The 26,248-nt window shown below is 47.3% G+C and overlaps 1 protein-coding gene across 2 annotated transcripts; it reads left to right on the top strand.

Annotated features, from left to right (window-relative positions):
* Positions 1-7,038: 7,038 nt before the first annotated feature.
* LOC137358317 (tubulin alpha-1A chain-like) lies at positions 7,039-26,248 on the top strand. Of its 2 annotated transcripts, none has more exons than XM_068024255.1 (5): positions 7,039-7,068; positions 9,124-9,346; positions 11,949-12,097; positions 18,739-19,419; positions 25,933-26,248. In XM_068024255.1, the coding sequence occupies exons 1-5, from the start codon at positions 7,066-7,068 to the stop codon at positions 26,227-26,229; spliced, it is 1,353 nt and encodes a 450-aa protein (XP_067880356.1). In that variant the 5' UTR covers positions 7,039-7,065; the 3' UTR covers positions 26,230-26,248. The 2 variants fall into 2 exon arrangements, with proteins under 2 accessions (XP_067880356.1, XP_067880357.1); XM_068024256.1 differs by lacking the exon at positions 7,039-7,068 and adding an exon at positions 7,118-7,197.

Genomic DNA, 26,248 nt, shown 5'->3' with positions numbered 1-26,248 from the left:
TTGGATGTTGATGGGGTTGTGTTGGATGTTGATGGGGTTGTGTTGGATGTTGATGGGGTTGTGTTGGATGTTGATGGGGTTGTGTTGGATGTTGATGGGGTTGTGTTGGATGTTGATGGGGTTGTGTTGGGTATTGATGGGGTTGAGTTGGATGTTGATGGGGTTGTGTTGGATGTTGATGGGGTTGTGTTGGATGTTGATGGGGTTGTGTTGGATGTTGATGGGGTTGTGTTGGGTATTGATGGGGTTGAGTTGGATGTTGATGGGGTTGTGTTGGATGTTGATGGGGTTGAGTTGGGTATTGATGGGGTTGTGTTGGATGTTGATGGGGTTGTGTTGGGTATTGATGGGGTTGTGTTGGATGTTGATGGGGTTGTGTTGGATGTTGATGGGGTTGTGTTGGATGTTGATGGGGTTGTGTTGGGTATTGATGGGGTTGTGTTGGATGTTGATGGGGTTGTGTTGGATGTTGATGGGGTTGAGTTGGGTATTGATGGGGTTGAGTTGGGTATTGATGGGGTTGTGTTGGATGTTGATGGGGTTGTGTTGGGTATTGATAGGGTTGTGTTGGATGTTGATGGGGTTGTGTTGGGTATTGATGAGGTTGTGTTGGTTGTTGATGGGGTTGAGTTGGATGTTGATGGGGTTGTGTTGGGTATTGATGGGGTTGAGTTGGATGTTGATGGGGTTGTGTTGGGTATTGATGAGGTTGAGTTGAATGTTGATGGGGTTGTGTTGGATGTTGATGGGGTTGTGTTGGGTATTGATGGGGTTGTGTTGGGTATTGATGGGGTTGTGTTGGGTATTGATGGGGTTGCGTTGGGTATTGATGGGGTTGAGTTGGATGTTGATGGGGTTGTGTTGGATGTTGATGGGGTTGTGTTGGATGTTGATGGGGTTGTGTTGGATGTTGATGGGGTTGTGTTGGGTATTGATGGGGTTGTGTTGGGTATTGATGGGGTTGTGTTGGATGTTGATGGGGTTGAGTTGGATGTTGATGGGGTTGAGTTGGATGTTGATGGGGTTGTGTTGGGTATTGATGGGGTTGAGTTGGATGTTGATGGGGTTGTGTTGGGTATTGATGGGGTTGTGTTGGATGTTGATGGGGTTGAGTTGGATGTTGATGGGGTTGTGTTGGGTATTGATGGGGTTGAGTTGGATGTTGATGGGGTTGTGTTGGGTATTGATGAGGTTGAGTTGGATGTTGATGGGGTTGTGTTGGATGTTGATGGGGTTGTGTTGGATGTTGATGGGGTTGAGTTGGATGTTGATGGGGTTGTGTTGGGTATTGATGAGGTTGAGTTGGATGTTGATGGGGTTGTGTTGGATGTTGATGGGGTTGAGTTGGATGTTGATGGGGTTGTGTTGGGTATTGATGAGGTTGTGTTGGATGTTGATGAGGTTGTGTTGGATGTTGATGGGGTTGAGTTGGGTATTGATGAGGTTGAGTTGGATGTTGATGGGGTTGTGTTGGGTATTGATGAGGTTGTGTTGGTTGTTGATGGGGTTGAGTTGGATGTTGATGGGGTTGTGTTGGGTATTGATGGGGTTGAGTTGGATGTTGATGGGGTTGTGTTGGGTATTGATGAGGTTGAGTTGAATGTTGATGGGGTTGTGTTGGATGTTGATGGGGTTGTGTTGGGTATTGATGGGGTTGTGTTGGGTATTGATGGGGTTGTGTTGGGTATTGATGGGGTTGCGTTGGGTATTGATGGGGTTGAGTTGGATGTTGATGGGGTTGTGTTGGATGTTGATGGGGTTGTGTTGGATGTTGATGGGGTTGTGTTGGGTATTGATGGGGTTGTGTTGGGTATTGATGGGGTTGTGTTGGGTATTGATGGGGTTGTGTTGGGTATTGATGGGGTTGAGTTGGATGTTGATGGGGTTGAGTTGGATGTTGATGGGGTTGTGTTGGGTATTGATGGGGTTGAGTTGGATGTTGATGGGGTTGTGTTGGGTATTGATGGGGTTGTGTTGGATGTTGATGGGGTTGAGTTGGATGTTGATGGGGTTGTGTTGGGTATTGATGGGGTTGAGTTGGATGTTGATGGGGTTGTGTTGGGTATTGATGAGGTTGAGTTGGATGTTGATGGGGTTGTGTTGGATGTTGATGGGGTTGTGTTGGATGTTGATGGGGTTGAGTTGGATGTTGATGGGGTTGTGTTGGGTATTGATGAGGTTGAGTTGGATGTTGATGGGGTTGTGTTGGATGTTGATGGGGTTGAGTTGGATGTTGATGGGGTTGTGTTGGGTATTGATGAGGTTGTGTTGGATGTTGATGAGGTTGTGTTGGATGTTGATGGGGTTGAGTTGGGTATTGATGAGGTTGAGTTGGATGTTGATGGGGTTGTGTTGGATGTTGATGGGGTTGTGTTGGATGTTGATGGGGTTGTGTTGGATGTTGATGAGGTTGAGTTGGGTATTGATGAGGTTGTGTTGGGATTGATGAGGTTGTGTTGGGTATTGATGGGGTTGTGTTGGGTATTGATGGGGTTGTGTTGGGTATTGATGAGGTTGTGTTGGATGTTGATGAGGTTGAGTTGGGTATTGATGAGGTTGTGTTGGTTGTTGATGGGGTTGAGTTGGATGTTGATGGGGTTGTGTTGGGTATTGATGAGGTTGTGTTGGATGTTGATGGGGTTGTGTTGGATGTTGATGGGGTTGTGTTGGGTATTGATGAGGTTGTGTTGGATGTTGATGGGGTTGTGTTGGATGTTGATGGGGTTGTGTTGGGTATTGATGAGGTTGAGTTGGATGTTGATGAGGTTGAGTTGGATGTTGATGGGGTTGTGTTGGGTATTGATGAGGTTGAGTTGGATGTTGATGGGGTTGTGTTGGGTATTGATGGGGTTGTGTTGGATGTTGATGGGGTTGTGTTGGGTATTGATGAAGTTGAGTTGGATGTTGATGGGGTTGAGCTGGGTATTGATGAGGTTGTGTTGGGTATTGATGGGGTTGAGTTGGATGTTGATGGGGTTGAGTTGGATGTTGATGAAGTTGAGTTGGATGTTGATGGGGTTGAGTTGGGTATTGATGAGGTTGTGTTGGGTATTGATGGGGTTGAGTTGGATGTTGATGGGGTTGTGTTGGATGTTGATGGGGTTGTGTTGGAGGTTGATGGGGTTGTGTTGGAGGTTGATGGGGTTGTGTTGGAGGTTGATGGGGTTGTGTTGGGTATTGATGAGGTTGAGTTGGATGTTGATGGGGTTGTGTTGGGTATTGATGAGGTTGAGTTGGATGTTGATGGGGTTGTGTTGGATGTTGATGGGGTTGTGTTGGGTGTTGATGAGGTTGAGTTGGATGTTGATGGGGTTGTGTTGGGTATTGATGAGGTTGAGTTGGATGTTGATGGGGTTGTGTTGGATGTTGATGGGGTTGTGTTGGAGGTTGATGGGGTTGTGTTGGAGGTTGATGGGGTTGTGTTGGAGGTTGATGGGGTTGTGTTGGAGGTTGATGGGGTTGTGTTGGAGGTTGATGGGGTTGTGTTGGGTATTGATGAGGTTGAGTTGGATGTTGATGGGGTTGTGTTGGGTATTGATGAGGTTGAGTTGGATGTTGATGGGGTTGTGTTGGATGTTGATGGGGTTGTGTTGGGTGTTGATGAGGTTGAGTTGGATGTTGATGGGGTTGTGTTGGGTATTGATGAGGTTGAGTTGGGTATTGATGAGGTTGTGTTGGGTATTGATGGGGTTGAGTTGGATGTTGATGGGGTTGTGTTGGGTATTGATGGGGTTGTGTTGGATGTTGATGGGGTTGTGTTGGATGTTGATGGGGTTGTGTTGGATGTTGATGGGGTTGTGTTGGGTATTGATGGGGTTGTGTTGGGTATTGATGAGGTTGAGTTGGATGTTGATGGGGTTGTGTTGGGTATTGATGAGGTTGAGTTGGATGTTGATGGGGTTGTGTTGGATGTTGATGGGGTTGTGTTGGGTATTGATGAGGTTGAGTTGGATGTTGATGGGGTTGTGTTGGATGTTGATGGGGTTGTGTTGGGTATTGATGAGGTTGAGTTGGATGTTGATGGGGTTGTGTTGGATGTTGATGGGGTTGTGTTGGGTATTGATGAGGTTGAGTTGGATGTTGATGGGGTTGTGTTGGATGCTGATGGGGTTGTGTTGGGTATTGATGGGGTTGTGTTGGTTGTTGATGAGGTTGTGTTGGGTATTGATGGGGTTGTGTTGGATGTTGATGGGGTTGTGTTGGATGTTGATGGGGTTGTGTTGGATGTTGAAATGGGTTGTGTTGGATGTTGATGGGGTTGTGTTGGGTATTGATGAGGTTGAGTTGGATGTTGATGGGGTTGTGTTGGATGTTGATGGGGTTGTGTTGGGTATTGATGAGGTTGAGTTGGATGTTGATGGGGTTGAGTTGGATGTTGATGGGGTTGTGTTGGATGTTGATGAGGTTGAGTTGGATGTTGATGAGGTTGAGTTGGATGTTGATGAGGTTGTGTTGGATGTTGATGAGGTTGTGTTGGATGTTGATGGGGTTGTGTTGGGTATTGATGGGGTTGTGTTGGATGTTGATGAGGTTGTGTTGGGTATTGATGAGGTTGAGTTGGATGTTGATGGGGTTGTGTTGGATGTTGATGGGGTTGTGTTGGATGTTGATGAGGTTGAGTTGGATGTTGATGGGGTTGAGTTGGATGTTGATGGGGTTGAGTTGGATGTTGATAAGGTTGAGTTGGATGTTGATGGGGTTGTGTTGGGTATTGATGAGGTTGAGTTGGATGTTGATGGGGTTGTGTTGGATGTTGATGGGGTTGTGTTGGGTATTGATGGGGTTGTGTTGGGTATTGATGGGGTTGTGTTGGATGTTGATGAGGTTGTGTTGGGTATTGATGAGGTTGAGTTGGATGTTGATGGGGTTGTGTTGGATGTTGATGAGGTTGTGTTGGGTATTGATGAGGTTGAGTTGGATGTTGATGGGGTTGAGTTGGATGTTGATGGGGTTGTGTTGGATGTTGATCGGGTTGTGTTGGATGTTGATGGGGTTGTGTTGGATGTTGATGGGGTTGTGTTGGATGTTGATGAGGTTGAGTTGGATGTTGATGGGGTTGTGTTGGATGTTGATGGGGTTGTGTTGGGTATTGATGAGGTTGAGTTGGATGTTGATGGGGTTGTGTTGGATGTTGATGGGGTTGTGTTGGGTATTGATGGGGTTGAGTTGGATGTTGATGGGGTTGTGTTGGGTATTGATGGGGTTGTGTTGGATGTTGATGGGGTTGTGTTGGGTATTGATGAGGTTGAGTTGGATGTTGATGGGGTTGTGTTGGATGTTGATGGGGTTGAGTTGGATGTTGATGGGGTTGTGTTGGGTATTGATGGGGTTGTGTTGGGTATTGATGGGGTTGTGTTGGGTATTGATGGGGTTGAGTTGGATGTTGATGGGGTTGAGTTGGATGTTGATGGGGTTGTGTTGGATGTTGATGAGGTTGAGTTGGATGTTGATGGGGTTGAGTTGGATGTTGATGGGGTTGTGTTGGATGTTGATGGGGTTGTGTTGGGTATTGATGGGGTTGTGTTGGGTATTGATGAGGTTGAGTTGGATGTTGATGGGGTTGTGTTGGGTATTGATGGGGTTGTGTTGGATGTTGATGGGGTTGAGTTGGAGGTTGATGGGGTTGTGTTGGGTATTGATGAGGTTGAGTTGGATGTTGATGGGGTTGTGTTGGGTATTGATGAGGTTGAGTTGGATGTTGATGGGGTTGTGTTGGATGTTGATGGGGTTGTGTTGGATGTTGATGGGGTTGTGTTGGGTATTGATGAGGTTGAGTTGGATGTTGATGGGGTTGTGTTGGGTATTGATGAGGTTGTGTTGGGTATTGATGAGGTTGAGTTGGATGTTGATGGGGTTGTGTTGGGTATTGATGGGGTTGTGTTGGATGTTGATGGGGTTGTGTTGGATGTTGATGGGGTTGTGTTGGATGTTGATGGGGTTGTGTTGGGTATTGATGAGGTTGTGTTGGGTATTGATGAGGTTGTGTTGGGTATTGATGAGGTTGTGTTGGGTATTGATGAGGTTGAGTTGGATGTTGATGGGGTTGTGTTGGGTATTGATGGGGTTGTGTTGGATGTTGATGGGGTTGTGTTGGATGTTGATGGGGTTGTGTTGGATGTTGATGGGGTTGTGTTGGATGTTGATGGGGTTGTGTTGGGTATTGATGGGGTTGTGTTGGATGTTGATGGGGTTGTGTTGGATGTTGATGGGGTTGTGTTGGGTATTGATGAGGTTGTGTTGGGTATTGATGGGGTTGTGTTGGGTATTGATGAGGTTGAGTTGGATGTTGATGGGGTTGTGTTGGATGTTGATGGGGTTGTGTTGGGTATTGATGGGGTTGTGTTGGGTATTGATGGGGTTGTGTTGGGTATTGATGAGGTTGTGTTGGGTATTGATGGGGTTGTGTTGGGTATTGATGAGGTTGAGTTGGATGTTGATGGGGTTGTGTTGGGTATTGATGAGGTTGAGTTGGATGTTGATGGGGTTGTGTTGGATGTTGATGGGGTTGTGTTGGGTATTGATGGGGTTGTGTTGGGTATTGATGAGGTTGTGTTGGGTATTGATGGGGTTGTGTTGGGTATTGATGTGGTTGAGTTGGATGTTGATGGGGTTGTGTTGGGTATTGATGAGGTTGTGTTGGGTATTGATGAGGTTGTGTTGGGTATTGATGGGGTTGTGTTGGGTATTGATGGGGTTGTGTTGGGTATTGATGAGGTTGAGTTGGATGTTGATGGGGTTGTGTTGGGTATTGATGAGGTTGTGTTGGGTATTGATGGGGTGGTGTTGGGTATTGATGAGGTTGAGTTGGATGTTGATGGGGTTGTGTTGGGTATTGGGCTTTGCTCTGTGGTGACAGTTTTCCCTCTGCCTTTTCCAAAAAGCAGCCAATCAGCGACATGTGTCTCCGAGCAACCAGGGTGAGCGTTCCAATGGACCAATCAGAGGCGGAGCTGGTGTTAGGGGGCGTGTCTTAGGCGGGGCCGGTATAAATAGTGTGTCGCGTGGGAGATTCACACATCATCTTGTTGTGAAACGGAAGGAAGGAAGGAGTGGGAAGAGGAAGGGATGGTGAGTGAGGGGAGGCGGGGCGGTGATCGCTGGGAACCGGCTGGGGCTGCGGGGGAAGGGGCTGAGGTTTGTCGGCCGGCCGGCCTCCCCACGGACGATGATTGGGTTCAAGCTGCGGAAAGAGCCCCGGTTAGCTGAGTCTGAGTGAGAGACTGGGCTGAGGGACGCAGTGAGAGGGTGCCGAGGGTGATGGTGGCGGCCTCAGCCGGGGCGGGGCGGGCAGCGGCGCCGCCGCCATGTGTTTATGTTCGAAGCCCAGTCGGGTCAGCCTGGGGGTGCGCACGCGCGTCCCTCTAACCGGCGGCTGTGCGCACGCGCCGCTGTGCCTGCTCTCTCAAGAACGCGTGCCTACCGTTCGGATTTAAAAGCCAACGGTTGGAATGAGGAATTGGGCGACAACTGCTTGGGTTGGGGGAGAGGGTCTCAGGCTGAGGGGGGAGGAGGGCAGGGTGTCAGACTGAGGATGAGGATGGGAGGGGTGAGAGGGTCTCAGACTGAGGTGGGGAGGGTCAGACTGAGGGGTGAGCAGCGGAGGGGGTCAGACTGAGGGAGAGGAGGGTCTCTGACTCTGCTGGAGGGGGGAGGAGGGGAGGGTCTCAGACTGAGGAGGGGAAGGGAGAGGGTGGGGGAGAGGGTCTCAGACTGAGGGGAGGGTCTCAGACTGAGGGGAGGGGTGGGGGAGGGTCTCAGACTGAGGGGGAGGAGGGGAAGTCTCAGACTGAGGGGGAGGAGGGGAGGGTCAGACGGAGAGGAGGGTCTCAGACTGAGGGTGAGGAGAGGAGGGTCTCAGACTGAGGGGGAGTGTCTCAGACTGAGGGGAGGAAGGGGAAGGTCTCAGACTGAGGGGGGAGGGTCTCAGACTGAGGGGGGAGGAGGGGAGGGTCTCGGAGGAGAGGAGGGTCTCAGAATGAGGGGGAGTGTCTCTGACTGAGGGGAGGAAGGGGAAGGTCTCAGACTGAGGGGGAGTGTCTCAGACTGAGGGGAGGAAGGGGGGAGGGTCTCGGAAGGGGGGAGGGTCTCGGAAGGGGGGAGGGTCTCAGACTGAGGGGGGAGGAGGGGAGTGTCTCAGACTGATGGCTGAAGTGGGGGAGGGTGTCAGACGGGATGGGGATGGGGAGGGGGGTGGGAGATGGGGAGGGTTAACAGTACTGCTGTAGGAAACCTGAGAAGTGACCAGCCCTCTAGCCCTGGGGGTGGGGGAGGGTGGTCAGAGGTCACAGCTACACCCAGGGTCACAGGTTAGGGTCAGGGTTGCATTAAGGCAGAAGGCTACAGTGTGACCCATTGATGGATAGGAACCATTTAGGGTCAGAATTCTAGTATCATCGAAGGTTTAAGGCACAGAAGGAGGCCACTTGGCCCATTGTGTCTGTGCTGGCTGAAAAATGATCCACCTATTCTAATCTCACCTTCCAGCATTTGGTCCTTCGCCCTGCAGATTATATCCAGACTCCTTTTAAATGAGTTGAGGATTTCTGCCTCAACTACCCTTTCAGGCAGTGAGTTCTAGACCCTCACCACCCTCTGGGTGAAAAAGCTTGTCCTCATTTCCCCTCTAATTTTTCTACCAATCACTTTAAATCTCCAGTTCAGGTACCTTTACACATACAATAATTTCTGAGTCTGTTGGGTATATATGGGTTAATTTCTATTTTAATTTGTGATTGGGTGCATGAATAGTTTTACATTCAGAAGTAGAGTAACATTGAGGGTTTAGTTTGCATTTGGGTTGGGGTTTGTGCTTAATTCAGTTTATATTTCAGATTGTGATCTTAATTTGGGTTAATGTAGCATTTAGTATGGGTCTCACTTTAGATAACAGCTGGGTCATAGCTCTGGAAGGAGAGGAGGTTGCAGAGTTCGGATGCTGTGCGTCAAGGCAATAAAGGGATTTGTAAATGACCTCTCCTGTATTCATAATGTGACTTTAATAACACTGATATACAATTCTGTAAGATGGGAGCTATATGTGACTACCTATGGATCCAATCTGCATTAACAGTATAAAACATTGCTCTCCTACCTGTGTAAATGATCCTGCGTTCTTTATTTTAGCGTGAGTGTCTTTCAATCCACGTTGGCCAGGCCGGTGTGCAGATCGGCAACGCTTGCTGGGAGCTGTACTGCCTGGAGCATGGGATCCAGCCGGATGGGCAGATGCCCAGTGACAAGACCATCGGGGGTGGCGATGACTCCTTCAACACCTTCTTCAGTGAGACGGGGGCGGGTAAACACATTCCCCGAGCTGTGTTTATCGATCTGGAGCCCACTGTGATTGGTAAGAGGAGTGATTGCTCACCAGTGCTCTCGCTAAACCTGTGATTAGGTGGACAGTTACATACGGTCCTTTGAATGCACATTACACTACATTTTGTCGCTATGAGGGTGGTGTAAAAGGCACTCCTCCAGTTCCTGAGAGACACAGATGGGAGGTAAACTTCTGGTATCTTATTCCACAGAAGAGGAGTGGACTGGGCCAAGGATATGGGGCACAATATGAGCATCTGATGCTGGGTGTGGTAGAACTCCACCCTTGGGAAAAGTGGTGAGAGAAGGAGGCAGAGTTGCGTGGCAATCAAGGAAAGATGGTCGGGGTGAGTGGATGAGTCTTTGGTCTTGATTCAAAACTGCACTGGGTGTTGTAGTTACAAAATACGCCATTGGGGGTTTCTGATTTCTGTTGTGTTGGCAGACAGTGACTGTGCAGATTGATAACAAGCCAGGGAAAATGTGTGAATTTTATGTTAAAAGTACAAGATGTGTACAGAGCTTTTAATTCGCATTTGCTTCTTGGAAGCAAGGTATCAGGAGGCACTTCACTGACTCCGCTGAAATTTTAATCAGGTTCTACATCTGTGTATGTGGGGTCTTGTCCGATCTCTTAAGCCCCTCAGTTGCTTCAGAATTGGTGAATTGGGGGCATGCTCCCTGGGACATACCCTTTTAAGTTTAGCTAACAAAGGAAGTCAGAAGGTATATCTCTACATCAACAAAGGCTGCAGAAGCACTCTCAGATGCAGCGTTGGATTTTCATCTTCACGGCCTGGGCATCATCTGACAGACCGGATCCCCTCTCTTTCCCCACCCCCCCCCGCTCCCAGTATTTCTTTCAACAGAATGACAGTTGGGCAGGTTCGATAAAGTGCGGATGACTTTAGCGTCTAGGCAGTGAAGACAGGAAGGTCCTGCAAACACCCCAGGGGACATATCTAATGGCTGTGAGCCCAAGACCATTTAACAGTGGACGGCAAATTCCTTTCGTGTCAACAAGCTATCTGCAGAACAAAGCACTGTGCCAAGTAATTCTCAATTGTAAAAACATCTGTTCTGACCGTGCGTGGCTGTTGTAGATCCAACATGTAAACTTGCCAGCTCAGTCACATTCGTAGCTGTTCTGGCCCCAATAAGCGCCAGTCCACGTGCACCACTGCTCATTTGTTTGGCTTGGGAATGTGTTTACTAATGTAATGTGTCAAGGTCTGAGTGCCTCAAATCCCTGACTTTTTGTCCAATCATAAGAACATAACAACATAAGAACTAGGAGTAGGCAATTCAGCCCCTCGAGCCTGCTCTGCCATTCAATACGATCATGGCTGATCTCATCTCGGCCTCAACTCCACTTTCCTACCCGTTCTCCATAACGCTTCAACCCATTACTAATTAAAAATCTGTCTATCTCCTGCTTGAATTTACTCAATGTCCCGGCATCCACCGCACTCTGGGGTAGTGAATTCCACAGACTCACAACCCTTTGAGAGAAGTAATTTCTCCTCCTCTCTCTGTTATAAATCTGCTAACCCTTATCCTAAAACTATGACCTCTCGTTCTAGATTGCCCCACCAGAGGAAACATCCTCTCTACTCTTTGTCAATCCCCTTAATAATCTTGTATACCTCAATTAGATCTTCTCTCATTCTTCTAAACTCTAGAGAGTAAAGGCCTAAACTGCTCAATCTTTCTTCACAAAACAAACCCCTCATCTCTGGAATCAATCTAGTGAACCTCCTGTGAACTGCCTCCAATGCAACTACATCCCTCCTCAAGTAAGGGGACCAAAACTGTACACAATACTCCAGGTGCGGTCTCACTAATGCCTTGTACAGTTGCAGCAACACTTCCCTACTTTTATACTCTATTCCTTTGGCAATAAATGCCAAAATTCCATTTGCCTTCTTTATTACCTGCTGCACCTGCAAACTAGTTTTCTACGATTCATGCACGAGTTCACCCAGATCCCTCTGCACCGAAGCACTCTGAAGTTTCTCTCCAAGTAGATAATTTCCCTTTCTATTCTTCCGATCAAAATGGATAACCTCACACTTATCCACGTTAAACCCCATCTGCCAAATTTTGGCCCATTCACCTAACCTATCCATATCCATTTGTAAATTTCTAATTTCTTTATTGCAACTTACTATCCCACCTATTTTAGTGTCATCTGCAAATCTGACTATAGTACCTTCTATCCCTGCATCCAAGTCATTAATATAGATTGATATAGTTGGGGCCTAAGGACCGAACCATATGGCACCCCACTAGTTACATCTTGCCAACCAGAAAAGGACCCGTTTATTCCAACTCTGTTTTCTGTTGGTTAGCCAATCCTCTATTCAAGCTAATAAATTGCCTCTAACCCCATGTGATCTTACCTTGTGTATTAACCTTTTGTGCAGCACCTTATCAAATGCCTTCTGGAAGTCCAGATATATTACATCTACAGGATCCCAATCACCAAGGAAGCTTCCTGTATGGGCTTGTACAGATGATTTGACAGAATGCTGTGGGGACTTCCTTAGATAAATGGTCAGACTTGTCTTAAAGTAGCTGGAATTTTCGATGTTGCCATTTTAAAAAACAAAAATTCCGTTCCCTATCCGCAGATGAGGTCCGTACCGGCACCTACCGACACCTCTTCCATCCCGAGCAGCTCATCACCGGCAAGGAGGACGCGGCTAATAACTACGCGCGGGGCCACTGCTCCATCGGCAAGGAGATTGTGGATCTGGTCTTGGATCGCATAAGGAAGCTGGTAAGTTGTATCCTGTTGCTCGGCCGTGGATTTGCTGCTTTGGCCCACAGCTCTCAACTGCCTCATTTTAATCACATTGCCCTGACATGGAAAAGCAGCAGTGGTATGACACACAAATGGTGTGGTGCAATCACTAGTGTCAGCTCCAGTCCACTGCAGAACAGGAGCTGTGGGGTTGCCCAATTAAACGAGGCGTAGGCTTCCAAAGCAAAATAATACGAGTCTGCCTTCAAAAGCAAACTTTGGACATTTTGCTATTTATTCTGTACCGCCTCTTGCTCTCTCTCATGACGTTCCCAGCTGGCAGGCTGGGTCGTCTGACTTCTGCCAGGCACACGCCGAATGCAGCAGCCGAGAGGTGTACGTGATGAGCCAGACAAGGGGAGTGACACATCAACCTGTTGCTCACTTGAGTTGTCATTATTAGGCAAACAGTTGGGAGAAGATCAAGATCTCCATCCGTGGGATGGGCTACTCTAACCTCCACCACCCTTGAGAAGGTGGTGGTGAGCTGCCTTGAATCGCTGCAGTCCATGTGGAGTAGTGCTGTCAGGGAGGGAGTTCCAGGTTTTAGATCCAGCGACAGTGAAGGAACGGCGATATAGTTCCAGGTCAGGATGGTGTGTGGTTTGGAGGGGAACTTGCAGGTGGTGGTGTTCCCATGCATCTGCTGCCCTTGTCCTTCTAGGTGGTAGAGGTTGTAGGTTTGGAAGGTGTTGTCGAAGGATTTTAAAGACAAGAAATGCTAGAAATACTCAGCAGGCCTGGCAGCATCTGTGGAGAGAGAAGCAGAGTTAACGTTTCAGGTCAGTGACCCTTCATCAGCATTTCTTGTTTTTAATTTCAGAATTCCAGCATTTGAAGTATTTTGCTTTTATTTTAGTGCTCTCTAAGGAGCCTTGGTGAGTTGCTGCAGTGCATCTTGTAGATGGTACACACTGCTGCCACTGTGGTGGAGGGAGTGAATGTTGAAGGTGGTGGATGGGGTGCCAATTAAGCGGGCTGCTTTGTCCTGGATGGTGTCGAGCTTCTTGAGTGTTGTTGGAGCTGCACCCATCCAGGAAAGTGGAGAGTATTCCATCACACTCCTGACTTGTGCCTTGTAGATGGTGGACAGGCTTGGGGGAGTCAGGAGGTGAGTTACTCGCTGCAGAATTCCCAGCCTAGGGTCCTGCTTTTGTAGCCACAGTGTTTATATGGCTGGTCCAACTAAGGTTTTGGTCGATGGTGACCCCCCAGGATGCTGATGATTGGGAATTCAGTGATGGTAATGCCATTGAATGTCAAGGGGAGATGGTTAGATTCTCTCTTGTTGGAGATGGTGTTTGCCTGGCAATTGTGTGGCGCAAGTGTTACTTGCGACTTATCAGCCCAAGCCTGAATGTTGTCCAGGTCTTGCTGAGGAGTTGCGAATAGTATTGAACACTGTGCAATCATCAGTGAACATCCGCACTTCTGACCTTATGATTGAGGGAAGGTCATTGATGAAGCAGCTGAAGATGGTTGCACCTAGGACACTACCCTGAGGAACTCCTGCAGTGATATCCTGGGACTGAGATGATTGGCCTCCAACAACCACACCCATCTTCCTTTGTGCTTGGTATGACTCCAACCAGTGGAGAATCTTCCCCCAGGTTTCCATTGACTTCAATTCGGCTAGGGTTCCTTGATGCCGCACTCCATCAAATGCTGCCTTGATGTCAAGGAGTCATTTTTTCCTCATCTCTGGAGTTCAGCTCTTTTTTTTCCATATTTGGACCAATGCTGTAATGTGGTTGGAGCTGAACGCCCCTGGTGGAACCCAAACTGAGGGTCAGTCACTGCTGAGAAAATGCTGCTAGATAGCACGGTTGACAACACCTTCCATCACTTTGCTGATCGAGAGTAGACTGATGGGGTGGTAATTGGCCAGATTTGATTTTTTTCCTGCCTTTTTATGAATAGGACATACCTGGACAATTTTCCACATTGTCGGGTAGATGCCAGTGTTGTAGCTGTACTGGAACAGCTTGGCTAGGGCTATGGATAGTTCTGGAGCACAAGTCTTCAGTACTATAGCCAGGATGTTATCAAGGCCCATAGCCTTTGCTGCATCCATTGCCTTCAACCATTTCTTGATATCACATGGAGTGAATGGAATTGGCTGAAGATTAGGATCTGTGATGCTGGGGATCTCAGGAAGAGGCTGAAATGGATCACCCACTCGGCACTTCTGGCTGAAGATGGTTGCAAATGCTTCAACCTTGTCTTTTTGCATTGACCTGCTGGGCTCCCCCATCATTGAGAATGGGGATATTTGTGGAGCCTCCTCCTCCTCATTAATTATTTAATTTTCCACCACCATTCACGACTGGATGTGGCAGGACTGCAGAGCTTTGACCTGATCTGTTGGTTGTGGGAATCGCTTAGCCCTGTCTATCGTATGCTGATTCCACTGTTTAGCGTTCATGTAGTCCTGCATTGTAGCTTCACCAGGTTGGTGCGTTTTTTTTTTTAAGTATCTCTGGTGCTCCTTCTGGTAGGCTGTCCTGCACTCTTCACTGAACCAGAGTTAATGCCCTGGCTTGATGATGATGGTTCAAGTGAAGGATATGCTGTGACGTGAGGTTACAGATTGTGGTGGAATTTCATTCTGCTGTTGCTGATGGCCCACAGTGCCTCATGGATGCTCAGTTTTGAGCTGTTAGATCCGTTCTGAATCTATCTCATTTAGCATGGTGGTAATGCCACACACACAAAATGGAGGGTGTCCTCTGGGTGAAGATGGGACTGTGCAGTGATCACTGCTACCAATGCTGTCATGGACAGATTCATCTGTGACAGGCAGAATGGTGAGGATGAGGTCAAGTAGGTTTTTCCCTGTTGTCGGTTCTCTGACCACAGACTGGGCCTGCAGCAGATGGAGAGTCAGTGGTGCTACCGAGCCACTTTTGGTGATGGACATTAAAATGCCCCAACTAGAGTCTGTCTGTGCCCTTGCTACTGAGTGATGGAACACTTCGTACACACAAGTACAAAGTATACATCAATGAAAACAAAAGCTTGGGCCTAAAGAACAAAGAACAGTAACAGGCCATTCGGCCCTCCAAGCCTGCGCCGATCTTGATGCCTGCCAAAACTAACACCTTCTGCACTTCCGGGGCCCATATCCCTCTCTTCCCTTCCTATTCATATATTTGTCAAGATGTCTCTTAAACGTCGCTATCATATCTGCTTCCACCACCTCCCCTGGCAGCAGGTTCCAGGCACTCACCACCCTCTGTGTAAAAAAAAAAAAACTTGTCTCGCACGTCCCTTCTAAACTTTGCACCTTGCCCCTTAAACCTACCTCCCCTAGTAACTGACTCTTCCACCCTGGGAAAAAGCTTTTGACTATCCACTCTGTCCATGCCGCTCATAACTTTGTAAACCTCTATCATGTCGCCCCTCCACCTCCGTCGTTCCAGTGAAAACAATCAGAGTTTTTCCAACCTCTGCTCATAGCTAATGCCCTCCAGACCAGGCAACATCCTGGTAAACCTCCTCTGTACCCTCTCCAAAGCCTCCACGTCCTCCTGGTAGTGTGGCGACCAGAATTGCACGCAATATTCTAAGTGTGGCCTAACTAAGGTTCTGTACAGCTGCAACATGACTTGCCAATTTTTATACTCTATGCCCCGACCGATGAAGGCAAGCATGACGTATGCCTTCTTGACTACCTTATCCACCTGCGTTGCCACTTTCAGTGACCTGTGGACCTGTACGTCCAGATCTCTCTGCCTGTCAATACTCCTAAGGGTTCTGCCATTTACTGTATACTTCCCACCTGCATTAGACCTTCCAAAATGCATTACTTCACATTTGTCCGGATTAAACTCCATCTGCCATTTCTCCGCCCAAGTCTCCAACCGATCTATATCCTGCTGTATCCTCTGACAATCCTCATCATTATCCGCAACTCCACCAACCTTTGTGTCGTCCGCAAACTTACTAATCAGACCGGCTACATTTTCCTCCAAATCATTTATATATACTACAAACAGCAAAGGTCCCAGCACTGATCCCTGCGGAACACCACTAGTCACATCCCTCCATTCAGAAAAACACCCATCCACTAATACCCTCTGTCTTCTATGACCGAGCCACATCTGTATCCATCTTGCCAGCTCACCTCTGATCCCGTGTGACTTCACCTTTTGTACCAGTCTGCCATGCGGGACCTTGTCAAAGGCTTTACTAAAGTCCATATAGATAACATCCACTGCCCTTCCTTCATCAATCATCTTTGTCACTTCCTCATAAAACTCAATCAAATTAGTAAGACACGACCTCTCCTTCACAAAACCATGCTGTCTCTCGCTAATAAGTTCGTTTGTTTCCAAATGGGAGTAAATCCTGTCCCGAATAATCCTCTCTAATAATTTCCCTACCACTGACGTAAGGCTCACCATGCTATAATTTCCTGGATTATCCTTGCCACCCTTCTTAAACAAAGGCACAACATTGGCTATTCTCCAGTCCTCTGGGACCTCACCTGTAGCCAATGAGGATGCAAAGATTTCTGTCAAGGCCCCAGCAATTTCTTCCCTTGCCTCCCTCAGTATTCTAGGGTAGATCCCATCAGGCCCTGGGGACTTATCTACCTTAATGCTTTGCAAGACACCCAACATCACCTCCTTTTTGATGATGAGATGACTGAGACTATCTGCACTCCCTTCCCTAGGCTCATCATCCACCAAGTCCTTCTCTTTGGTGAATACTGATGCAAAGTACTCATGGTTACCCTCTTGCTCTTTATATATGTATAAAAAGCCTTGGGATTTTCCTTAATCCTGTTTGCCAATGACTTTTCATGACCCCTTTTAGCCCTCCTAACTCCTTCCTTCCTACTGTCTTTATATTCCTCAAGTGCTTCATCTGTTCCTAGCCTTCCAGCCCTTACAAATGCTTCCTTTTTCTTTTTGACTAGGCTCACAGTATTCCGTGTTATCCAAGCTTCCTGAAACTTGCCAAACTTGTCTTTCTTCTTCACAGGAACATGCTGGTCCTGGATTCTAATCAGCTGACATTTGAAAGACTCCCACATGTCAGATGTTGATTTACCTTCAAACAGCTGCCCCCAATCTAAATTCTTCAGTTCCTGCCTAATATTGTTATAATTAGCCTTCCCCCAATTTAGCACCTTCACCCAAGGACTACTCTTATCCTTATCCACAAGTACCTTAAAACTTATGGAATTATGGTCACTGCTCCCGAAATGCTCCCCCACTGAAACTTCGACCACCTGGCCAGGCTCATTCCCCAATACCAGGTCCAGAATGGCCCTATCCCTAGTTGGACTATCTACATACTGTTTCAAGAAGCCCTCCTGGATGCTCCTCACAAATTCTGCCCCATCCAAGCCCCTAGCACTAAGTGAGTCCCAGTCAATATTGGGGAAGTTAAAATCACCCACCACCACAACCCTATTACCTTTACATCTTTCCAAAATATGTCTACATATCTGCTCCTCTACCTCCCGCTGGCTTTTGGGAGGCCTGTAGTAAACCCCCAACATCGTGACTGCACCCTTCCTATTCCTGAGCTCCACCCATATTGCCTCGCTGCACGACCCCTCCGAGGTGTCCTCCCGCAGTACGGCTGTGATATTCTCCTTAACCAGTAATGCAACTCCCCCACCCCTTTTACATCCCCCTCTATCCCGCTTGAAGCTTCTAAAGCCTGGAACATTTAGCTGCCAATCCTGCCCTTCCCTCAACCAAGTCTCTGTAACAGCAACAACATCATATTTCCAAGTACTAATCCAAGCTCTAAGTTCATCTGCCTTACCTGTTATACTTCTCTCATTGAAACAAATGCACTTCAGACCACCAGTCCCACTGTGCTCAGCAACATCTCCCTGTCTGCTCTTCCTCTTAGTCCTACTGGCCTTATTTACTATGTCCTCCTCATTTATTTCACTAGCTGTCCTACTGCTCTGGTTCCCACCCCCCTGCCACACTAGTTTAAACCCTCCCGAGTGACGACAGACATGATTAGCAGATTTGTGCCTCTTATAAGGGGCATCCACTTGGTTCGCAGCTAAACTGTGGGCTGAATGGAGCAGGTTACCCTTCAAAGCTGCGGTGTGCAGCAATCTTCACAGCACAGTATTGGCTATATCTGGCAACTGTGGATGAGCTCCTTTCCCAAAGCTGTGTTCCTGTACCAGAGCATCAGCTGCTCTGCAAACCTCTCCCAGTTCCTCACCCACATTATTATGCTTGCCCAGTGTCCATTGGTGTGTGGCTGTTGCTGGAAATAATCCAGGAGCATGGACCAGTTGTTGCAACATCTCTGCAAGGACTTGTCATTTTTATCAATAGCTGGCGAATCTTTGTAAGTAGCCTCTGAAGTGGGGGCAAAATGGGTAGTACAGAATAGCATGCCACAGTTCAATAAGGAATTTGTGCCAATCTGCGATGGTGCAACCCCTGTCAAGTCCTTTCTTTTCCAATCACTTTGATGGACTTGGGATTGCCATTTGAAAATCAATATGCACCAAACTTTGCAGGGAAATGAATAAAGTTGCCAACCCTGTCATGCAGTTGAGGCAGTGTCTGCTTTTTGCTGTGTTCTTTTTCTTCATACCACTTAATATTGTCGACTTTGTTTACCCACAGGCTGACCAGTGCACAGGACTGCAGGGTTTCCTCATCTTCCACAGTTTCGGAGGTGGGACCGGCTCAGGTTTTACTTCCCTCCTGATGGAGAGACTCTCCGTCGACTATGGCAAGAAATCCAAACTGGAGTTTTCCGTTTACCCCGCGCCACAGATTTCCACCGCGGTGGTCGAGCCGTACAACGCCGTACTCGTCACCCACTGCACCCTCGAGCACTCTGACTGCGCCTTCATGTTTGACAATGAGGCCATTTACGACGTCTGCCGGCGTAACCTTGACATTGAGCGACCGACCTACACCAACCTCAACCGTCTCCTTGGACAGATAGTGTCGTCCATCACGGCTTCGCTCCGGTTTGATGGTGCCCTCAACGTGGACCTGGTGGAGTTCCAAACCAACCTGGTCCCCTACCCCCGCATTCACTTTCCATTGTTAACCTATGCGCCCCTTATATCGGCTGAGAAGGCTTACCACGAGCAACTGTCGGTGGCGGAGATCACCAACTCATGCTTTGAGCCAGCCAACCAGATGGTGAAGTGCGACCCCCGCCAGGGCAAGTACATGGCATGCTGCATGCTGTACCGTGGAGATGTGGTGCCCAAGGATGTCAACGCTGCCATTGCAACCATCAAGACCAAGCGCTCGATCCAGTTTGTTGATTGGTGCCCGACTGGGTTCAAGGTAAGGGTGGGTTTTATTTTAAAACCCAAAAGCCCGATTCATGTTTTATCCTGCTCTTATAGTCACCAAATAGATGTGATATACTTAGATTTTCAAAAGGCCTTCAGTAAGGTATCGTATACTAGACTCCTTACTAAGGTTAGAATGTGTGGAGTTCGGATACAAGGAGAAGGATGGATTGCAAGCTGTCTGTAAAAGAGAAAACTGAGAGTTGGGGGGTGAGAGATTTACTCGGACTGGCGGAAGGTGTGAAGTGGTGTTCCACAGGGATCAGTCCTGAAACCACTGTTGTTCAGCATTTATATTATGATTTCGACTCGGGAATCAGAAGTACAAGTTCAAAATTTGCATACGACTCCAAATTGGAGTTGTGTTTAATACGGAGGAGGGCTACGTAATAAGGCACTGTTAAACTTGCAGAATGGGCATGTCAATGGCAAAATGAATTTCGATATAAATGTGAGACAGTGCATTTTGGCAGGAGGAATAAGGAGGCCACCTATTCCTTGGGCAATAAGAGACTAAATAGGGTAGAGGAGCAAAGGGATCTAGGGGTACAGATTCACAAATCATTAAAGTCGCAACACGGGTTAACAAGTCCATAAAACATGCAAATGAAGCACTGGGGGTTCATTTCTAAACAAACAGAATTGAAAAGCAGAGGGGTTATATTGGACTGGCATTGGACCTTGGTTAGATTTCCCCCCCGCCCCCCCCCCCCCCCCTGCATCCCATGCTCCAAACCTTAAATCTGTGCCCCCTAGTCCATGTACCATCAGTTAATGGGAACAGCTTTTCTTTATCTACCTTATCTAAATCTGTCAGAATCTTGTACACCTCCATCAAATCTCCCCTCAAGCTCCTTTGTTCCAAGGAGAACAACCCCAGATTCTCCAACCTAATCCTGTAACACTAATCCCCCATCCCTGAAACCATTCTGGTAAATCTCCTCTGCACCCTCTCAAGGACCCTCACATCCTTCCTAAAGTGTGGTGACCAGAACTGGATGCAGTACTCCAGTTGGGGCCTAACCAGAGAATGATAAAGGTTCAGCATAACTTTCCTGCTTTTGTACTCAATGCCTCTACTAAGCCCAAGATTCCAAATGCTTTGCTAACTACTCTCTCTCAATATGTCCAGCCAGCTTCAAAGATCGATGCACATGAACCCCCAGGTCCCTCTGTTCCTGGACACTCTTTAGAACTGTGCCATTAAGTCTGTTGTTGCCCCTCCCTATCCCTTCTGCCAAAACAAATCACCTCACACTTCTCAATATTAAATTCCATCGGCCACTTGTTTGCCAATTCTGCAAGCCTGTCTGTGTTCTGATGCAGTCGATTGGTATCACCCTCATTGATTTGTTACACCGCCAAGTTTGGTATCATGGGCAAATTTTGAAATTTTACTCTGTGCTCCAACATCCAAATCATAAAGCACCATAAAAAGCAAACAATGACTGAGAGATGGCTAAAATACTCATCCGTTTGAATAACTCTATCCTTTTTGACACTCCAGTATTCTTAACTGCCTGAATGCACATGCTCCTGATTAACATCTGCCATTCTACAATCTAGAACAGTGCAAAAGGGTGACTCTAGAACTGACCTCCTGTGCATCCCTGATTTTTAATCGTTCTATCCTTGGCTGTGCCTGTACCCTCAGCTCTGGAATTCTCTCCCTTGCGCACGTCCGCTTGCTTGCTCACTCTGACACTCCTCAAAACCTACCTCTTAAACCAATCTTTTTTGGCCTCCTATCCTAATATGTCCTGATATGGTGTGGTATCAAATTGTGTTTACTTGCGCTCCTACTAAATGCGTTGGAGTATTTTACAACTTTAATGATGCTATAAAATTGCAGTTGTTATTGAAATGGCACAAAGGATAAACAGACCCGCAAATACATCATTAAAATGAAATGCCTACCTTTTTGGAGGCAGTCATTTCCTGTGCCGCTGGTTCTGTCCACTGGGCAACATATCTGTGCGTAAATCAGGAGGGCAGGATTTGCAGCCATTTTCTGCTCCTGCCTGTTGGAACATAAGGTGCTCAGCATTGGCAAGTCTAAGCCTCAAAGTTTCTATGAAAATCTGAAAATATTCTGTCTTGAGACATGGAGAAAGCTCCTCAGGCCTTCGAACGTGAAGGAGTCTGTTGCATTACTCATCCCAGAACAGGAGTTTGCCCATTGAGTCTGTTCTATGAGGTCATAACTACTTGTACCTCAACTCCAAGTAGCCCTTTTGATACATATCCCTTGAAATCCTTAACTGGTGCTCACTTAATTTTAGTCTTGATAATTGTAATTGACCCAGCATCCCGGAGTGTTTTGGGTGGTAGTTAAAAGATTTCCACTGCTGTTTGTGTGGAAAAAGTTCTTCCTGACTTTTCTCCTGCATGGCCTATCTTTAGGATTGTACTCCCTTGAATACCTCAATTAGATGACCCCTCAACATCCTATACTAAAGGGAAATGTCCACCAAGTTTACACACCCAATCCTCGTAATTTATCCCTTTAAACCCTGATATCATTCTGGGGAATCTGCACTGTATTCACTTCGAGGCTAGTATATCCTTCCTGAGATGTGGTGCCCAAAACTGAACGCAGTTACTCCAGATGGAGTTTGACCAAGGCTCTGTACGATGGAATCTTAACTTCCACCGCATTTCATTGCTGTCCCTTTGAGATAAAAGCCAACATTTCATTAACGGTCTTAAAACACAAAACAGAACTCCATCTGCCATAGATTTTCCCACTCAGTTAATCTTGTTTTATAACTCCCTGTTCCTATCTAATCTGCTTACTGACATCGTACCATGTACAAGCCTGGATATATCACACTATTACTCCATCAAAGACATTGCTATCTAGAGTGGAAAAATTAAGGCTCCAGTGCAGATCCCTGGGGAACATCACTAGTCATATCTCGCCAGTCGGAGAATACTCCCTTTATCTTTCCCACCCAACCAGTTACCAACTTGCCTCGCATATTTACCTTCAATTCTGTGCGTTTTCATTTTTGCCAAGCTTTTCTGCAGCCACCTCCGCCTGGCTGAACTTGTTCTGACATTGAACAACTTCTCCTTCAACTCCACTCACTTCCTTCAAGTAAAAGGTGTTGCTATGGGTACCCGCATGGGTCCTAGTTATGCCTGTTTTTTGTGGGATATGTCAAGCATTCTTTGTTCCAGTCCTACTCAGGCCCCCTCCCCCAACTCTTTTTCCAGTACATTGATGACTGTATCAGTGCCATTTCCTGCTCCCGCCCCGAACTGGAAAACTTTATCAACTTTGCTTCCAATTTCCACCCTTCTCTCACCTTTACATGGTCCATCTCCGACCCTTCCCTTCCTCGACTACTGTCTCCATCTCTGGGGATAGGTTGTCTACTAATATCCATTATAAGCCCACCGACTCCCACAGCTACCTTGACTACACTTCTTCACACCCTACCTCCTGTAAGGACTCCATTCCATTCTCCCAATTTCTTTGTCTCCGACGCATCTGCTCTGATGATACCTTCCATGACGGTGCTTCTGATATGACCTTTTTCCTCAACCGAGGATTCCTCCCCCCACTGTAGTTGACAGGGCCCTCAACAGTGTCCGGCCCATTTCCCGCACCTCTACCCTCACCCCTACCCCTCCCTCCCAGAACCGTGACAGGGTTCCCCTTGTCTTCACTTTCCACCCCATCAGCCTCCATATCCAAAGGATCATCCTCCGCCATTTCCGCCACCTCCAGCGTGATGCCACTACCAAATGCATCTTCCCCTCCCTTCCCCTGTCAGCATTCCGAAGGGATCGTTCCCTCCGTGACACCCTGGTCCACTCCTCCATTACCCCCACCACCTCGTCCCCTTCCCACGGCACCTTCCCCTGCAATCGCAGGAGGTGTAATACCTGCCCATTTACCTCCTCTCTCCTCACTATCCCAGGCCCCAAACACTCCTTTCAGGTGAAGCAGTGATTTACTTGTACTACTTTCAATGTAGTATACTGTATTCGCTGCTCACAATGTGGTCTCCTCTACATTGGGGAGACCAAACGCAGACTGGGTAACCGCTTTGCGGAACATCTCCGCTCAGTCCGCAAGCAGGACCCTGAGTTTCCGTTTGCTTGCCATTTCAACACTCCCCCCTGCTCTCATGCTCACATCTCTGTCCTGGGCTTGCTGCAGTATTCTAGTGAACATCAACGCAAGCTTGAGGAACAGCAACTCATTTACCGATTAGGCATACTACAGCCTGCCGGACTGAACATTGAGTTCAATAATTTCAGAGAATGACGGACCCCCCATTTTACTTTTATTTTTAGTTCTTTTTTCGTTTTTACAATTTTTTTTGTTTTATTTCATTTCATAGTTTGTTCAGTTTGCTTACCCACTGTTTTTTTTTCATGTTTACTTGCTGCTGCTCAATCTTCAGTCCGTTAACCCCCTAAATGTACTAATGCTTGCTGTTTCAACACACCATTAACATATTGTTTGCCTTTGCTCCATGATCTTTTGGTCAGCTATGTGACCTTGTCCAATCTACACCACCTCCTTTGTTATCTCTTGCCCCACCCCCGCCTCACTTGCTTATAACCTTTGACATTTCTAATATTTATCAGTTCCGAAGAAGGGTCACTGACCCAAAACGTTAACTCTGCTTCTCTTTCCACAGATGCTGCCAGACCTGCTGAGTATTTCCAGCATTTCTTGTTTTTATTTCAGATTTCCAGCATCTGCAGTATTTTGCTTTTATTTTATGCAGCCACTTGGAATTCCCCACAGACACCATCCATCGATGCTTCAGACTATGTTAATGTCCTGCTCAAAAAACATTCAATTAGATCAGTCATGTGAACTATCCAGCACAAGTCTAATGCTGATGCTGTTTGATCAGCTCCTAATTGCCCTGGTGCTCAGTTGAATATGTCTGTTTTTCAGATGGTATAGCAGTCCACTGGACATGAATGTCCAGGTCATCTCTCACTTGGACGTGCATGCTAGGCCTTGTTGGACGTAGCTGAATCTCCCAATACAAACTGCATTCAATGTGCAGCCGTTCACTGAGATCATAGCTGATCTGTGACCTAACTCCATATATCTGCCTTTGCCCCCATATCGGTGAACAAAAATTGATCAATCTCAAAATTAACAACTGATCTAACATCACTTGCAGTTTGCGCAAGAGAGTTCCAAACTTCTACTGTCCTTTTGTGTGTAGAAGTATTTCTTAACTTCGCTCCCGAAAGGTGTGGCTCTAATCTTTTTGACTCTGCTCCCAGTCCTAGACTCTCCAACCAGTGGAAATAGCTTCTCTCTATCTACCCTCTTTGTGATCCAAGTTTAAGATATTAAGGAGAAATCACCCCTTATCCTCCTAAATTCCAGGGAATACAACCTAGTTTGTGAAATCTCTCCTCGTAATTTAACCCTTCGAGTCCAGGTATCATTTTCATAAATCCATGCTGCACTCTCTTCCTAAGTTGTGGTGCCCAGAGCTGATTGCAGTACTCTAGGTGTAGTCTAACCAGGGCCTTGTATAGCTGAAGCATGGACTTCTGTCTCCTAGTATTCCGCCTATCTTTGTGTCATTGGAAAATTTGGATATGTGGCTTGCTATCCCATCATCTAAGTCGTTGATAAATATGGTGAATAGTTGAGGTCCCAACACAGATCCTTGCAGGACACCACGATTCACATCCTGCCCATTATCCCAACTCTGTCTCCTTCTGCTCAGCCGCTTTGCTCACCAGCTGAATAATTTGCCTTCAGTTCATGGAGTGCGTCTCCATATTGGCAGCTGTGCTTTGATCACTTGGTCAGCAGCTGACCTAAACTTTCCTCAGATCCCAGCAAGCTGGTCCTCGTTTTTTTTTCTCTCTCTCTCCGTTTCCAATTCCTCAGTCGAGCAGACTTTATTGAATAGTGATCAGCACTGAGGTGATTTTCCCTGAAGCTAGTTCACGTGGTTGTTCTTCCCCTGCTGCCAACACAGTTGAAATAAATGAACTCTGCGCAGAATCAGGAACCTCACTGGCCTTGGTACGTTCTGCAGTTTAACATGGTTAACAGCTGAACTATCGGTGGTGCACCATGTCTGAGTGCACTTAATCATCCGTCTTTTCAAATCAGATTCCAGTCCTCTGAAATGGACACAGCTGGTGAGCAGAATGAGACAGACAGATCAACGCATCGGCCTGAAAATTTAAAGCTGTGGGGTTTGTGGAGCTGACCCCCGATGGTGAGGCATGAGTGAGACTGCAGTTGACAACGATGCAGCTATTGAGTGAGTGTGGCACCGAGGAGCCTGGCTTAAACTGAAGTCAGTGGGGATTTGGGGGAAAGCTGTCCTCCGGCCGGCAATGTACCGATCACAAAGGAAGATGGTTGTGGTTAGTGGAGGCCAATCATCTCAGTCCTAGGACATCACTGCAGAAGTCCTTCAGGACAGGGTCCTAGACACAACCATCTGGGAAATTAAAAATCTAAGCCAAGTAATTTTTTCTTTTCCTATTCTGACAGGTTGGCATCAACTACCAGCCCCCAACGGTGGTACCAGGGGGTGATCTGGCAAAGGTTCAGCGAGCCGTCTGTATGCTGAGCAACACCACTGCCATTTCCTTGGCTTGGACCCGCCTTGACCTCAAATTCGATAAAATGTACGCCAAGCGGGCCTTTGTCCACTGGTACGTGGGGGAGGGGCTGGAGGAAGGGGAGTTCCAGGACGCACGGGAGGACATGGCCTCACTCGAGAAAGATTACGAGGAGGTGGCCATCGATTCTTCCTCGCTGGACAGAAGGGCAGAGGAGGAGGAATAAAAATGTATTAATTTTTAGA

Source organism: Heterodontus francisci, chromosome 49, assembly GCF_036365525.1.
Source record: "Heterodontus francisci isolate sHetFra1 chromosome 49, sHetFra1.hap1, whole genome shotgun sequence".
Classification (NCBI taxonomy): domain Eukaryota; kingdom Metazoa; phylum Chordata; class Chondrichthyes; order Heterodontiformes; family Heterodontidae; genus Heterodontus; species Heterodontus francisci.
The sequence above is the reverse complement of the archived record's forward strand: the minus strand, read 5'-3'. Positions and strand labels throughout refer to the sequence as shown.

Excerpts from the sequence above, each read along its gene's own strand:
- LOC137358317 (XM_068024255.1), top strand. Across the intron at positions 9,347-11,948 it reads TCTGGAGCCCACTGTGATTG|ATGAGGTCCGTACCGGCACC; the intron begins GTAAGAGGAGTG and ends CCCTATCCGCAG. Across the intron at positions 12,098-18,738 it reads TGGATCGCATAAGGAAGCTG|GCTGACCAGTGCACAGGACT; the intron begins GTAAGTTGTATC and ends GTTTACCCACAG.